At 31.5% G+C, this 18,615-nt stretch overlaps 1 protein-coding gene across 1 annotated transcript in view; it reads right to left on the bottom strand.

Moving 5' to 3' along the window:
* The window catches only part of HELRODRAFT_129652 (hypothetical protein), a gene marked incomplete at both ends in the record, with an annotated part of 47,305 nt that overhangs the window by 20,137 nt on the left and 8,553 nt on the right, over window positions 1-18,615 (bottom strand). The window contains 3 exons of the mRNA XM_009032109.1: window positions 8,080-8,146; window positions 8,548-8,572; window positions 9,675-9,744. Coding sequence (XP_009030357.1) covers window positions 8,080-8,146; window positions 8,548-8,572; window positions 9,675-9,744 — 162 coding nt within the window. The remainder of the gene's footprint in view (window positions 1-8,079; window positions 8,147-8,547; window positions 8,573-9,674; window positions 9,745-18,615) is intronic.

Raw genomic sequence — 18,615 nt, 5'->3', positions numbered from 1 at the left:
AATAATCAAAATAATAATAATTATTATTATTATTATCATTATTATTATTATTATTATTCTACGTAGCAATAACAAAAAGATGATTGAAACAATAGTAATAACCTAAGTTCCAATAGCAAGAATAAAAAAACCGTAACATTAACATCATAAACAGAAACTGCACAAAATATGGAAACAAATGCAACAATAGATGAGCAATTCCAGCATAGATAACGCAATTAAAACCTTGAAAAACTTCAAAAAACTAAACAACGACAACAACAACGAAACCACATTAAATACAACAACAACAAAAACAACGAAATCTCATCAACTACAACATAGCAACAAAAGCTGCCCATTCACCTTTTAATTATTCAAATGACCGCTGAATTATTCATATCGGGTACTAACAACACCCCGAATTGCCAGCAATATTACCATTTAATAACATAATCTCCCACGTTAACAACATATTACATCAACTATAGTAACGACATCAACTTATTAATTGCGCACGATATCATTAACGTTATCTCGTGATGGTTAAATCAACTTGAAATGATGCCAGAAACAAATTTTACTGTTATTTGGAGATGTATCTTCCAAGAAAAAAATAATTTTTTTTCATAAAACTTTGAAAAATTAAGTAGCAATTAAATAGACCTTTATAAAAATAATTTCGTAATTTCATAAATCTAAACAACGACAACATCATTTTGTAACCACAACAACACTTAGCAGCAGCTGCAACAGCAACCACAGCAGCAGCAGCAGCTGTAAGAGCAGCCACAGCAGCCTCTACGACATCAGCAACATCGATAACAATTTAATAACCCATGGCCGAAAAAATTTTTTCCCACACAAAAGAATAACAGTCTGCATGTATTTTGAATGATATTGCTTCGTTATTCCTGAGTGTCTTAGTCATTGTGTGTTTGTGTATGTATGTCTGTGTGTATGTGGTGTGTGTGTGTGTGTGTGTGAGTAAGTCGGTGCGTGTGTGTGCTTGTGTATTTGTGTGTATATTTGTGTGTGTATTTGTTTGTGTGCGTGTGTGCATGTAGTATGTATATTTGTACGTCTGTGAGTGTTTGTCTGTGTGTGTTTTTCTGTTTGTATAAGAAGACAATTACGTGCAGATACAAATTTATACAAAAACAATTTTTGCATACAAACTCACTCCCGGATAAATACTGAGAACTCAAATAAACATACCTAAAGCAAACATTCAGATATGTTTAGATATGTAGATAAAACCATACACACCAACATACAGACATAAGCAGAGATTTATGTATACATATGTACATAAAGTATTTCAGTTAAGCACACATACTAATGTGATGAAAAATAAAGGTAAACAGGCACGCACATACAAAACAATCAATTACAACACACATAGAAATGATTTCACACACGCACATGTTTTAAAAATAAACACGCACAAACAAATACACATACATAATGATAACAAACACACACATATATACATGCATACCTACACACTCAGACAATTTTACATAGTAGACGTTATATGAAACAACCGAAACACATTAAACATTCGAATGATCAAGCTCCTCTTCCTCATCATCCACTTCTCTCTTTTTCAATCTCTCTCTCATTTTTTTGCTGCTGCACATATTGTTGAAATTGCAAATGGATGGATGGATGGATGAATGAATGGATAGATTAATGGATTGATGGATAAGTGAACGAACGAATGGATGGTATAAGGGGATAAATAAAATGAAGGAGCTGAACAAAATGGGAAAAACTAAGAGGTTTAACAAAGTATTACTATCACAGTATTTTATCTTTCTTTTTTACTTTCTCTCTCTCTCTCTCTCTTTCTCTCTCTCTTTCTCTTTCTCTCTATTTCTCTCTCTTTTCTCTTTCTTTTTCATCTTTTTTCTCTCTAATCTACTGACGTACTAATGCATTAGTATGTGCATTAGTATGTGCATTACGTAATTCATTTATGAAGATAGTTTGTAGATATCAGTTTGTTTGTGTGTGTGTGTGTGTGTGTGTATGTAAGTGTGTGTGTGATATTCAATGTTTACATTGTATATAAATAGATCATGATTTAGTTTGTTTGTATAATTCTCGTTCAAGAACAAAAATGCCGTTAAGAAGTTTTTGTTGGTACTCTTCGTGGATATATGATGTTTGATTTGTTTGTTCGTTGTTGTTGTTTTGTATGTGCTTTGTATGTATGTTTTTTTGTATTTTTGTATGTTGTTGCTGATTTATATGTTGTTTGTTTGTATGTTGATTTTAGGGTTTTTAAGTATCATTGTGACTACAAAATTTTAAATTGAGTTTAATCAGTATTATTCTTGGTTTTGTATTTGTTTGTATTTGTATTGTATATTTGTACATTGTATTGTATTTGTATTTTGTATTGTATTTGTATTTATTCTTGTATTTCAATTTGTATTGTTGTTCGTATTTTTAGTTTATAGAAGATATAATCATCATGATCGCTATTTTCAAACAAAAATAAGCGATTTAATTGCTCTGGTCTAATTTATAATAGCAATAATAGTCTAATGGCTGATAATAATTGCTTTATAATTGTAGAAAATTAAAGCAAGATAGCAACAATTAAGGATGATCGAAATCTGCAAAATTTTTGGATACGTGGCGTGGAGTCTTATATTAAGGAGTCGACCCACGCAAGTACATGCATATAAATAAACTATAAACATACGGACATTGATATTGAAAAGGTCAAACAAACGATTGCACTATCGACTCTCACAAACACACACACACATACAGACACTCTCTCTCTCTCTCTCTCTCTCTCTCTCTCTCTCTCTCTCTCTCTCTCTCTTTCACACATACACATACACACACAAATACACATACCACACATACACACAAAGATATACATTGGTATTAGACTAGTAAATTCATAAACATACACTCATTTATACATGAATTTAAACAAACTACTACATATTTATACATACATACACAGTTTACAAACATTCAAGCAACTACATTTATACACACATACAAACACACACACGTACAAGCATACACATACAAACACACACATACAAACATACACGTACAAACTTACACATACAAACATACACAAAACTAAGTATACAAACATATAAACAGGAAAAGTTGCACTCAGAAATAGACGTACCTCCAGGCATGTTTTATCTTCACAGATCAATTGGTTTGAATGTTGTTGTTGTTGTTATTGGGAAGAATGATGTTGTTGTTGTAACAATGATGATGACGATGATGTTGATAGAGGTTGATGGTGATGGTTTGTTGCTAGAGATTAGAATAATTCTGTTGTTGATGAGGATAATTCATTTTCTGCGTTTGCTTTTGTGTTTGTTTTTGTGTCTTTGTTGCGTGTTTGTTGTGTGTATGTTGTAGTTGTTGAGTGTTTTTTGTTGTTTGTTATTGTTTAGTGTGTTTTTTGTGTGTTTTGGAAATTGTTAATGTTATTTTTACTGTTATCAGGAAGTTTCCGTCTTTGTCATTGCTGTTCTTATTATTATTGTATACACTGTTGTTGTTGTTATAATTGTTGTTGCTACTTTTATTATTATTTTTATTGTTTTTGTTTCCATATATAAAAAATTTGAAAGATGTGTTGCAAGCGTTGCATTTGGTGGCTAGTGGTGATGCTTCAAAGCTTATTATATATTGTTGTTGTTGTTGTTGTTGTTCAAGTGTTGTTGTTGTTCATGTTGTATTGTTGTTCTTTATGAGGTTTTTTTGTTTATCTTGTTGTTTGTGTTGTTGCTTATGGCATTGTTGTTGTTTTTATTTTGGTTTACGCTGATTTTTATATTTTTGTTTGTTTATGGTTGTCAGTTTTGTTGCTTTATTATCATTATTATCATTTATTTATTTTTTTTTGTTTTGTCTACACTAGCTTGTTGTATTTGTTTAAAAGCCTCTCTTTTGGTTTTAACGTCAGTTAAGTTGTTGTTTATGTTTATGCGTTGTTTAGGTTTTAGGTTAAGCTGATGTTTTTGTATCTACAGTGTTAGCTTAGGTGGGCAATGTATTTTATATAATCCGTTATTATTCAAGTGTTCAGTTTAAATCGTTGTTTATAGTTTAGCTTGAGTTCAATATTCAAATTCTACTTTACGGGCTTCTGTTTTTCTTTGCTTCTTTACATGTTTCTCTTTCTTTCATGTTAGCCAGCGTTTCTAAATTTTCTAGCTGTTTTTGTTGTTGTTAGTGTGTTGTTCTTGCTGTTGCTGTTATGTCGTTTGTTGATGTTGTCCTTGTTGTTTTTGTTGTTGTTAGTGTTGTTGTTATTGTTTTTTTGATAGTTTATGTTTCGGTGATGCGTTGTTGAGTCGTTCAAGTGTTCCTCAAGTAGATGTTGAAACCGTTTTCTCTCGTTTCAATTTCTGAGTCGTTCTTTTGTTAGTGTTTGTTTGTTTGTTTAAAACTTTGGCGTTAAGGAAACTATTTGAATGCCTGTTGTTTGAAAGTTGATTTAAAAGATTTTAAAAGTGTTGCAGTTGTTTGGAAGCTGTTGAAAATGTTCCTCCTATTTTTCCTACTCGTTGTTGGTTAATAGATTTTTAAATTGTTTTTTTTTCTTCTTATTTAATTGTTATCTTCTACTTTTCGTTACTGTTTTTCAGCTGCAGCAGTTGAAATAGTTTCAGCAGAATCCCTAGAGGTGGAATTTTAATTAAAGAGTCTCCTCGTTCAATTCATTAAGTGACGTCCTTCTGATGGGTTCATTATCTGACGTACGACAAATGCACAATTGCTGCTGCTTCTTTCTTTGTTTCTTTGTTTGTTTATCTCCCATTTTTGTTTTTGGCGGTTTTTCTGGGTTTTTTATGAGTTTGTTCATCGTGTTTATTTGTTCATTTGTTTGTATGTTTATATTTTTTGCTTTTTTGGTTTGTTTTTTTCTTCAAATCTTTCATTGTCAACATTTGGTTCTAAATGTCAGACTCTGCGTTATTTATATTTCTTCGATAAAATGTCTGCCAGAGTTATTTGTTTAAATTTGTTATCAGTGTTCTGTAATGAGATCACAGAGATAAAAACACGCATTTAGCAGCCAGTAGTAATCAGTCAGCTGTTTGTAGACATGATTATAAAAAAAAACACGCAGGCTCACATACACTCTCACAAACATACAACAAGCATGTCATAGACATAAACAAACACAAATACACATATTACACAAACGCACACGCATACACACACACGCACACCAAACATTCACACGCACATACATCTATAAACATCTTCACATACGCACAAACATTTACACGCACATACATCTGTAAACATCTTCACATCAAATGCACATGCAAGAACAAATCCGACAACTAAGTGGAAGGAAGAAAATAACTAATGAAGCGATGCCTTGATAAGCTGTAGAAGAAATATCTAACAGTTAACTCATAAATACGTACACGTTTGTACTTTATAAGTGCGTATGCATTAGCGTATGCTTTATGTATACTTCGGATGTTTGTGTGTATGTTTGCGTGTGTGTATGTTTGTGTGTGTGTATGTGTGTGTGTATGTGTTTACTGAGTTTTTTTTATTTTTATGCATTCAAACGTGAGAAGGTATGGACGGCTTATTTATTCATTCACGCATTTCACTCGTAAGTTATACAATACTAGATTCTTTTATTTTATTTAATTCGTTGTTAATCAGCTCGATAATCAATTCATTCATTAATTTGTTCTTTCATTCATTCATTAATTTGTTCTTTCATTCATTCATTAATTTGTTCATTAATTTTATATTTGTTCCTCTCGTGTTTTGTATGTTTCTTGTTTGTTTGGCTGTTATTTACATGAAATTAATTGTTCATTCTTTTGTTTTCATGTATATTTTTATTCATTCATTCATTCATTCATTCATTCATTCATTCATTCATTCATTCATTCATTCATTCATTCATTCATTCATTCATTCATTCATTCATTCATTCATTCATTCATTCATTCATTCATTCATTCATTCATTCATTCATTCATTCATTCATTCATTCATTCATTCATTCATTCATTCATTCATTCATTCATTCATTCATTCATTCATTCATTCATTCATTCATTCATTCATTCATTCATTCATTCATTCATTCATTCATTCATTCATTCATTCATTCATTCATTCATTCATGCATTCATGCATTCATGCATTCATTCGATCATTCATCCATTCATCTATCTATCCATTCATCTATCTATCCATTCATTTATCCACTAATCCAACTTTGTCATTCATTTGTTTTCACTTTTTATTCATTTTTCGATTTATTTATTTAGTTTTACTTTCATATTTTTTATCTTTTTATTCATTCGTTCATTCACTCACTCACCCATTCATTTATTACTCACTCACTCACTCATTCACTCACTCACTCACTCACTCACTCACTCACTCACTCACTCACTCACACACACTTACTCACTCACTCATTCATTCAATCATTCAACCATTCATTCATCCAGTTATTTATTTAAACATTCATTCCTTCATCTTCCCATCAGTCCATCCGTTGAATGTTGCGTGCGTGTGTTATGATGTTTCACAAATGATAAACTTTGAAACGATGTTTCAAAGTATTTATAGTCACGACAACAAATTTTTTATTCCTAGCAATACCTGCTTACATGGCAGTGCTTCTAATATTGTTGCTGGCGTTGTTATTTTTGTTGATGTTGTTTGTTGATGTTGTTTGTTGATGTTGTTTGTTGATGTTGTTTGTTGATGTTGTTTGTTGATGTTGTTTGTTGATGTTGTTTGTTGATGTTGTTTGTTGATGTTGTTTGTTGATGTTGTTTGTTGATGTTGTTTGTTGATGTTGTTTGTTGATGTTGTTTGTTGTTTGTTTTTGTTGGTGTTGTCTGTTAATGTTGTTTGTTGCTGCTGGTTATTGTTGTCACAATGATTGTTGTCATTGTGATTGAACTGCTTTGTTGTTGTGATTAGTATTTTATAATTTTGTATTGCTAATATTGTTGCCATCATGTTATTGTTGCTTTGTTATTGTTCACACTATAATTACTGTTCGCGTGTTTGTTTTCGGTTCATCTTTCTCACAGATACCATGCTACCCTTTGTGCACTACAACTAGCTTTCACATACAACCTACGTGCTTATTATATTACACATTTGTTTGTGTGTGAGTGTGTTTATGTACACACATGTGTATTTATTTTGTATTATTTTGAATTATTGTGTTGCGCTTGTTTGTATGTGTTTGTATATGTTTTATAAGTTTTTATTTGTTTAAATGTAATTGTATGCGTTAGTATGTGTTTGTATGTGAATCTGACTTTTATTGCTTATTTGTACAAGTGTACGTATGCGTGTTTGGATGAGTTTTTGTTCGTTTGCATGTCTTTACAATAATATTTCAATATAGTTGGTGTCAGTCTGTATTGTTCCAAGTTGATTGATCAGGTAGCTGGTTGTGATGATGATGTTTTTGTTGTGGTGATGGTAATGATGTTGTGGTTGTTGTTGTTGGTGATGGTGGTGATAATTTTGGTGATGACGATTGCAGTAAATTTGTTGATGATAATGACGATGATGTTGCTATTTTATGTCCTATAATCATGAAAAATTTGTAGTGTACGTGTATGTATGTGTGTGTGTGTATATGTTTGTGTAATGTGTACATGTGTGTTTCTTAAATGTATGTGTTTGTGTTCGTCTGTGTTTGTGCAGTGTAGTGTGTGTGTGTGTATGCCTTTGTGTAATGTACGATGTGTGCACGTGTGTATACGTGCTTGCGAGCCACATCATTTTATGTGCGTTCTCTTTTTTTAGAACTTGCATGTGAGTGGACGATGAATAAAATGAAAATCTCATTTTCCTTTTAAGTGTATTGCTTGTACACGGATATATATATATATATATATATATAAAGAGAGAGAGAGAGAAAGAAAAGATGGAGAGAGAGAGAAAGAGGAAGAAATATACGTTGGTGGATCGAACAATAATACGTGTAATCAAACAAGCATGCGAAAAATATATAAATATATATTTTTAAAACTTATTATTAGAAAAGTTTTATATAATATAATATATATATATCTATCTATATACATATACATATATATATATATATATATATATATACAAACATACATGTGTATGTGTGTATATAAGTGTGTGTGTGCTTCTGGTTGCGTTTGTGTTTGTGATGTTTTTTTAACTGCAGAAAGATTAGTAAGTTTTTTTTATGATATTTTTACTTGTTATTATCTCGATGATATGTGATATATATATATATATATATATATATATATATATATATATATATCACACAAGTATATATATGATATACGTATATATAGTCAGCCTATATACAAACGTATGCGTATGACGTAGGCATGGCAAAGAATATTAAACAAAGAACATATGCACCTGTCCGTGAGCGACGATGGGGTTGTAAGTCGATAATGAAGGATCCACATTTGCCAGGTCTTCTCACTATCAGATTTACCAGCTCGTGTATGTGTGTGTGTGTGTGTGTGTGTGTGTGTTTGTGTTGTGTGTGTGTGATTGTGACAAACACACATACAAACACACACACATGTATACACTATACACACACACATTGATTAATACATACATATATATTATACACACATGCACATACATTAATATAAGTTTTATTTGTGATATTTATGTTTTTATTCGCTAATACGTGATTTTCAGATGTTTATACGTTGCACGTGTTACAACAAATGGGCATTAATCATTGCTTATAAGTAAATAACAGCCACCCTCTCCATTGGCGTGCATTAACATTTTTTTTTTGCTAGGATCGCAGTATTCAGTTGTTTGTTTGTCTGTCTGATGTAGGAAAGTTGTTAATCATTTTGCAAGCCATCACTTCATTTGGTTTTTTCAATTTTTTTTTAGAAATTTAAAAACTTGTAGAACGTAAACAAGATACACATACATAACAATAACTTTAATAAGACAACTTTTAAAACCAGTATCGATAGAAAATTGAAATATAGAAACAAATCTTGTAATCTCGCCAAAAATGAAATTTTGTAGTATAAACAAACAAACAAAAAAACATACAGACAGACAGACAAACAAACTAATATACAAAAGCACACGATTCCATCTAGGCATACTGAGGCATAAGCAAAACTGCAAACAAACGTTACAGAATTAAGCCGTAGACAGACACCTTCGTAGTAAATACAAACATTTTCAAGAAGTAAATACACAAAGACAGTAAAACATGCACAAACATACAAACAAACATACACAAAGATATACAAACATACAAATAATATACAAATATGCGTCAAGGTATACAAGTATGCATGCAAAAAATACAAACATAAAAGAACTACAGAAATACATAAAAAGCGTTTGTATAATTTCTTCCGTAATTGCGCGGCCGGGATGCAATTTAATTTTACAACCACTACTCTTCAATTATTCAATAATTGTGGCTACCTTGAAGAAAATAAAACATATAAAAAGAACATACGCATACTCATTCATTACAATCTCTTTATACATAAACTCCCGAGAAACTCTTAAAAACTCTTGCATTATAAACACCTGTGAGCATAAACATTTATTACAAAAATAAAAACATGCCTAAACTTAGTGAATAAGTTAACCATCAAAGGAATAAACATAAAAATATATGTGTATATATGTGTATACACATAGACAGTAAACACACACACGCACATACACACATGTGCATATCATCAAATGCACGCTCACACATACACAAACATACTCTCACATACACACACGCACGCGCATGCTTATACTAACAATCTTGTATGTGTTTTTAGCAATGATAGATTATAGAAAATTATATATATTTTTACTATCAAATCACACCTATCTGTCAATCTATACCACCTAGTTCATGCATGTTACGCTGACGTAGAGAGTTAAGGTTACTTCTATTAGCAGATGCAATGCTAGTATCAACAGTAATAAAGTATCTGTATTAGTAGTAGCAGTATTGTTAGTAGTATTTGTATTAACAACAACAATAATAATAATATTATTATTATCATTATTATTATTGTTCATGTACTTGTGCATTTAACATTGCTAATACTTATAAGGTAATAATGATAAAATTAACTAAAAAATACGCAATAAAAAGCACGATAATAATAATAATAATAAAATCAACAATAATGATAATAAAAACAACAATAATGATGATAGCAAAAACAACAAATGCCTGTGATATCCATCTCATGATATGATATATTCTTCAACAAAATTTTATTACACGTGTGTTTATATGTGTGTGTGTATGTATCTATTTCTAGTTGTTTTTCTCTCACTTTCTCTCTATCTTTCTCAAACTTTCACTCTCTCTCTCTCTCTCTCTCTCTCTCTCTCTCTCTCTCTCTCTCTCTCTCTCTCTCTCTCTTGCCCTTGCACATTCACTGCCATGTTTAATTTTCTTCATTAATTGATGTCATATCGTGTTTCATTTCGTCGTCTTCAAAAACTTGTTCATTATTTAGAAATCTTCAAGCGTTTTCTCTCTTTTTCTCATTCTTTCTCTCTCTCTCTCTCTCTATCTCTCTTTCTCTTTCTTTCTCTCTCTTTCTTTCTAGTTTAATTCATCAGAAATGTTATTAATATTATCATTATCGTTATTAACATTATTGCTGTTATCATATCATTATTATAAGTAGTATTTTTATGATTGTTAATATTTTTAGTATACATATGCCGTCGTATATATGTATGAAACTAATTCGTTCACTTGATTATTATTGATATCTTCCGATTCACTCCAAGTAGAGGCAGAGTTCTTCATTCTTAGAACTAATTGACGCGATTATTATTATTATTATTATTATTATTATTATTAGTAGTAGTAGTATTATTGTTGTAATTGTAGTAGTAGTAGTATTAGTAGTAGTAATAATGGTAGTAGTAGTAGTAATAGTACTAGGAGTAATAGTAGTAGTAATAGCAGCAGCAGCAGAATGGGTAGACAATTTTTGCAGATCACTTTAAATTAGTTTAGCAACATCATTGTGAAGAAAATCGTTATCATTCTTGTATAAGAAGTTATCATCGTCCTATCTATCATCATCACGAACATCATCATTGTCATCATCATTGTTATCAGTGTCTTCGTCAACTGACTTAGCCTTCATCATGATCTTTGCGGCTATAATCATCGGTATCGTAATCAGCGTTCTCATCATTGTCATCACATGTTCTCACATTCATTAACATCACCATTATCTTGTCATCATTATCATTATCACCATCTTCAGCATCACTATCATCACATCATCATCTTTATCATCGTCATCATCACCATCATCATCACCCTCATCATCACCATCATCATCATCATCATCGTCATCTTCTAGAAATGGAGGTCATCATTAATATTGTATAATCAGAATACCCGAAAATGTTTTTACGTTGTTTATAACTTATTCAATAGGCAGACTGCAGACCAACCAACTACTAATACTGCTGTATTGTATTGTATTATTTTGTATTGTGTTGTATTGTATTACTTTGTATTGTGTTGTATTGTATTGTATTATTTGTAATGTATTGTATTTTATTGTGTTGTATTGTATTATATTGTGTTGTATTGTATTGTATTGTATTATTTGTAATGTATTGTATTTTATTGTGTTGTATTGTATTGTATTGTATTGTATTGTATTGTATTGTATTGTATTGTGTTGTATTGTGTTGTATTGAATTGTGTTGGCATTGTAGTAATTGTATCACAGAATACCCAGTAAGATTGCCTGTACAATGACATTGTTTCATATCGCTTATAAGTTTCCAATTTATCGAGTCCCGTTGTCATTTTATGCGTGCGTATGTGTGCGTGCATGTGCGTGTATGTGTGCGTGTATGTGCGTGTATGTGTGCGTGCATGTGCGTGTATGTGTGAGTGGGTGTCCATGTTGTTTGATTATATCTGTGTGTATGCGTAAATATATACATAAAATTGCGTCATTGCGTGCGTGATTATTTGAATGTTGCGTATATTGTTGTGTATACATATACCAATGTATGTGTGCATGTTTATGTGTGTATGTATGTTCGTGTACATGTGTGTGTATGTACGTTTGTGTACATGTGTGTGTATGTGCTGCTGTTGGATACGTGAGTTGATGTGATTTTAACTGCAAGTTGTAGCCTGTGCTTCCGTGCGTTTCTGCCTTTTGATGTCTTACGCTGTGTGTTTGTGTATGTGTGTGTGTGTGTGGTGTGTGTGTGTATGTTTGTGTGTATGTTTGTGTGTATGTTTGTGTGTTGAGAATTGTGCTTGTGTGGAAAGAGTTGTAGAGATTTGTTTGTAGCACTTGTGTGTATGTAAGCATGAGTGTGTGTGTGTTTGTGTATGTATTTTTGTGTGCGAATGTGTGTAGCAATATGTGTTTGAGTGTGTGAGAGTATGTGCGTGTGTATGTTGGTGTGTGTGTTTGTGTGTGTGTGTGTATGTAGTGGTATGTCGTGTTTTTATTTAATTGTACAGAAGGAAGAAAATAGCAATTAGCTACATTGTTACCGTAGACACTGACAGATGTAATGACGATATGAACGTCATTAAGCCACAATACCGAAAACAGAATATCAATTGCAAAAAAAGCCGCAAAAATACAACAACAAATTCAACTAACAACATCAACTAAAATACAAATTCCTCAGTCAACTTCTACAAAGAATACAAGAAGAATACAATGAACATACGTGTATGATAATATATTTTCTTAAAAGCCATCAGATAAAACAATTACTGTCACGCAAGAACCGATACAACACAACGACATCAATTAACAACAAAACGTCATTACATTAACGCAATACTGTAACATAACACCACTACAACAACAGCAATGCAAAATTATGACACCAACAATACGTTTAGAAAGTGTAACACCACCAACAACAACAACGAAAGTAACATTGAAACCAACAACAACCCATTAACAAGAACAACAACAACAGCACCAACAACAATAACCTCAATGAGATCAATACATCATTAACAATAACAACAACAACAGCAACAACAATAACAACAACATCATCGTCGGCATGGATTGTTGCACGAACGTGCCGCTCGATGATTAAAGTCGCCAAGATAATTACTACTTACCTTCGTACTATGCTTACATATGTGTTTGCATGTATATACATGTGTGTATTGTATACATACCTACCTACACACATACATACATACATACATACGTACTTAGTATCTGCAAGCAAGTATACATATATAAATGCATATATACATACATAGATGTCAATTTGCATGTATACATTCATGCATAAACACATGCATGCAAGCATATTTGTAAAATTGAATAATGTATATTAATACAAGTGTATCTACGCATGGTTAGTACTACATATACATACAAAAGAAAACAAAACGAAACAAAACAGAAAAATGGATTTCATTTTACACGGATGACCAGATTGCGAACCTATTGAAACATTCACGAATACAAGTGGAGCATATTTAAATACGAAGCAAACTTAGGCATGTATGAGCCTAGCAAAAGTCTTACATAGATACATAGATACATACATACTTACATATACTTACGTGCAAACAAACAAACATAGATTTATAGATATAGACGTGTTAACCATATGTATACCAACATGTATACAGAAACTCTTTATCATAGCAACTTAATTGCAGAGATGTTGTAATGTTTTAAAGATGGTTTAACCGAATATGCACCTATACTATGTACAATAATTTTTAATTTTTGGCCATCATAGCTTTCAAGACATCGGAAATTAAACATGGGATTGAGTATTAGTTGGATGAAGAGTTCTTGGATTGTCTACAATTTTTTTCAAAAACTTGTCTTTCATTCTAAATATTCTTTTAAATTCTGGTAAATATAACATACACACAATGCAACTACATAGGTGTATAAATATATAAATAACCACATGTGTGTGTGTGTGTGTGAGTGTTTGTTTGTATGTGTTTGTGTCTGTGTGTGTGGAGTGTGTTAATGTGTAATGTACATTACATACTTAAACACGGACGCACAGACAATCTCATTATGAATCTATATTGCATTCTAATTCTCGTTAAATAGAATCATACAACTGGAATGTGGTCGGCGATGTTGTTGCTGTAGTTGTTGCTATTGTTTTGGGAGTTGTTGTTGTTGCTGTTGTTGTTGTTGTTGTCGCAGTCTGAGAAAATTAATTGTTGTTTGTATACATGAATGCATGCATTGATTTGCGCATTCATGCATTTCTTTTTTATTTCTCCATCCATTTATGTATACTTTAAATTTTTAAATTTATTTAAGTTTTATTTATTTATTTGTTCATTCCATTTATTTATTCATTATTTCATTATTTCATTCATTCATTATTTCGTTAGTTAATTCATTCATTAATTCATTCATTCATTTGTTCGTTACAATCATTATTATACATATGCATTCATGTTCATGCGTGTTTGCATGTTCCATACGAAGTGTTGATGTTTAGAATAATGGTAGCATGAGTGAGCTGTCACTGAAAGAAGCTATTAATTAGTTTCTTAATCAATGAATGGATAGAACGGTTAAAAAAATTAAGTGAATGAATGAATGAATAAGGTGAATGAATGGATAGATAGATGCATGAATGAACGTTAATGGATGGATAAATAGACAAACTAACTGATTAAATGGATGGATGCATAATTTGTTAAATAAAACAAAACCCTATATTTACTTGAATAAAGTGTTTTTTCGACTATAATTTGTTAACTCTACACGTGAGAAAGATGGGTGATATGCTAGTTGGATGAATGAATAAAATTACCAAAGAATATATATATATATATATATATATATATATAGATGAATGAATAAGCTATGACGTTGCATGACTAAATGAATTGATGCATGCATAATGCACGCTCAGGTGAATGACGTAATAAATATAACATCCCAGCAAAATATTCTATGATCTAATTTCTCTGCTTCTCCTTGTATTCTTTCTTCAGCCTCCTCACATTTTCTCGCTCCCTCGTTCTTCCATCATTATCCTCATAAACCATTAAAATATAATAATAATATATTATTATTGCTATCGTTGTCGTGATTATTATTATTATAACTTTTTATACGTGGAATATTTTTATCATTTTGGCTAATGATTGCACGGCAATAAAATTATATTGCCTCCCTCTCACTTATGTTACCATAAAATGGGATGTCGTCACAGCGCCTAAGACAACGGCAGCTACTTCTACTACTACTACTACTACTGCCACTACTGCTACTGCTGCTACTACTACAACTAACAAAAAAATATAAATAATAATAATAATAACTCTGATGATCATTAGCTGAAGAATGACAACAACATTATTATTAGTAATAATAATCAAAAATGTATCGCTAAAATTAACAAACAATCAGAATTTTGAACGAAACACTCGCTACATATATTTTCTGGATAACATCGAAACTAGAACAACATAAAAATAAGAAGGAACAACGTCATCCATGATGCAGCATTGACAATAGCACTTCCTTGAGAGAGCCACGCCAAACAATGCCTAATACATGATCCGACAAAATGGAACTGGAAACAAAACATTGAATAATAATAATAATAAACATAAACAATAAAAACATAAATGACAAACTAGAACAATCTAAAGATATGAAACAATAGAAAAATATACTTAAATAACAATAAGAGCAATATTTGCAACGAATATGCATAGTTAAAGTAAGAGGAGCGATAAAAAAATAATTAAAATTAACGAAACGAAAATAAATTAACGAAATTAGCAAACGAACCGCCCACTCAAACACACACACACCAACAAACACACACACAAACAAACAAACACACAAACAGACAAAACAAACAAATGTACACACACCCCACACACACATAAACAAACAAGCATACACGCTCAAACGAACACACACAAACAAAGAAATAAACAAACATACTCACACAAACACACACACAGAACACATTTCCGTCATTCGACGAGGAGAACAGCGTCACCAAATGAATAATATTCATTGTTGCCTGCCAGTAGAGTTTCCATGCAGCCGGTTGTCACGGTGATATGGATTATTACGTTGCAGATAAACCATTTATAACAGCTGAATGTAAGTGGAATAGATTCATAGATTCATTTTTTCCCTCTCTCTCTCTTTCTCTCTTGCTTTTCCACTCTGCTTCGTTTCAAACACGTTTTTTTTAAATGCGCTTCCGGTTCATGTATTTTCAAGTTTTTCCTGTTCTTCATACAAAATCTTATTATGATTAATTTGTTTTTATATAAAGTAATTTTTTATAAGAAGTAATTTGTTTACTCTCTCTACTCTCTTTCTTTCTCTTTCTCTCTCTTTTCTCTCTCTCTCTCTCTTTTCAGTCTGTTAATAATTTTTTATTTCTTTATAATCTCGAATAATAATTTGAAGATGAGAGACAATTAATACGGAACAATTATGTCTTTTTATTTTTCCTAAATGTGCATACGTTGGTGTATGCCGAAAAATACAAACATACATACACGCACACACGCACACACATGTGCATATCTAATCAAACTTGGGCATACATAGACACACGTACACACACATACGAGCAAGGATCTACAAACAATCTAAGATATAATAAGATGAAAGTATGTATGTTTGTATTGCAAAATCTCAATCTGTCTGCTTGCCTACCGACCTGACCATTGTGTATGAGAAATTGAAACAGTTGTTTCATTAAGTCCCATCTATTTATCTTTGTAATTATCGTATGCCTCAAAGAAATATTGTTGTTGTAGTTGTTGATGATGATGTTGGTGTTGTTATCGTTGTTGAATGGTTGTTGTTGTTGTTTGTTGTTGATGTTGTTGTTGTTTGGTGTTGCTCTTCTCGTTGTTGTTGTCGTTGTTTTGTTATTGTTTTTGTTGTTAATTTTAGTGTAGCTTGATTTATAAACATTGTTAGTGATATTATTGTTGATGATTTATGGTTGTTTTCATGTTTTGTTTCGTCGTGTCAATTTTATTGCTACTAGTAGTCATATTTTTCATAAAGCATAAAACATAAGTATTGCTATGGGATGAGAGTCTGTGGTTTTTATGGCTTTCAAAAAAATCCTCTCTTTAAACATCATTAACACTATTTGCTATCACTAAACTCGTCATTAAAAACGTCATCAATAGCATCATCAGTATTGTTGGCAACAACAACTACTATTCCTACTACGACAACTACTACTACTACCACAACTGCAACTGCTACTACTACAACAACTACCACTGCAGCTACTACTACTGTTGCAGTACATTGTTAGCATCTTCATCATTTGTTACTTTTATCTCATCTTTATCGTTAAATGCTATCATCACAATGACAGAGTATAATCACTCTCAAAACATTATCACTACCACCATTAGATTACCATCACCGCTATCACGTCATCAAGAAAGGAAGAACCAAAAACTCTAAAAACCTGAGATATCGATTTTTGAAAAAGTTTAATTAATTTTATAGCGCATTTCATCAACATCAAAAACCTAATCGTGATTTCGTTTCAAGATTATTGCGACCTAATCGCTACCACCGCCGCCACCAAAGCCACAGCCATCTTCAGTGGCTAATAAATAATAAATGAAATGAAATAGAATTAGAAATTTTAATTAAAAAAATTTTAAGTATAAAGGTAGAAATACTTTTCTTAATAAGATTACATTATCATATTATCGTGTTACCATTTTTTAATCATCATTATTTTGCAAACATCATAATTGAACAACATCATTCACACGTTTTAACTACAACAGCAACAACAAAAACAGCACAAACAACAACATCAACATCGTACCGACATTAACAGCAACACTGGACTCACTCAGGCACATTAAACAACAAAAAAGCCGCTAATAACGCATTCAAATATCATTACGAAATCAAAATACACAACAACACACAAAACATACATACACACAATAACATAACAACACACACAACAACATAACGGAACGTTTAACAACAGCCATACTTAACATCGGCTTTGATCAATCCACAACAAGCATTACAAACAACAACACACAAACAACAACACACAAACAACAACAAAAACAAACAGACAGACAATGACATCACAAACAAACAACATCACAAACAAAAACACATACAAACAAACAAACAAACAAAAACATCACAAACAAACAACTACACAAACAACCACACACACAAACAAACAGCAGCTAACAACATGTGCAAACAGTTGTTCAATGAAATCTCATCATAATCGTATAAAGCAATTGTTGATCGACAACAATTCTCTATTTTCAACGTGAAACACACAACAACAACAACCTAATTATCGTTATCCTCGTTATCATCACCGCCACCACCATCATCATCATCATCATCATTATCACCATTATTGTTATTATTATTATTATTATTATTATTATTATTATTATTATCACCACCATAATCATCATCATCATCATCCTCATATTATCATGTTATTGTCATCATCTTCACATTATCTTCGTATTTAGTATCGAAACCGCCTGTACCATCTAACATCACCATTATTACTTTCGTTATCATTGCGGTATCATCATTATTATCCGTTCCAGCTATT

This window comes from Helobdella robusta (assembly GCF_000326865.2).
Source record: "Helobdella robusta unplaced genomic scaffold HELROscaffold_8, whole genome shotgun sequence".
NCBI lineage: Eukaryota > Metazoa > Annelida > Clitellata > Rhynchobdellida > Glossiphoniidae > Helobdella > Helobdella robusta.
This window is presented reverse-complemented; position numbering and strand designations above follow the sequence as displayed.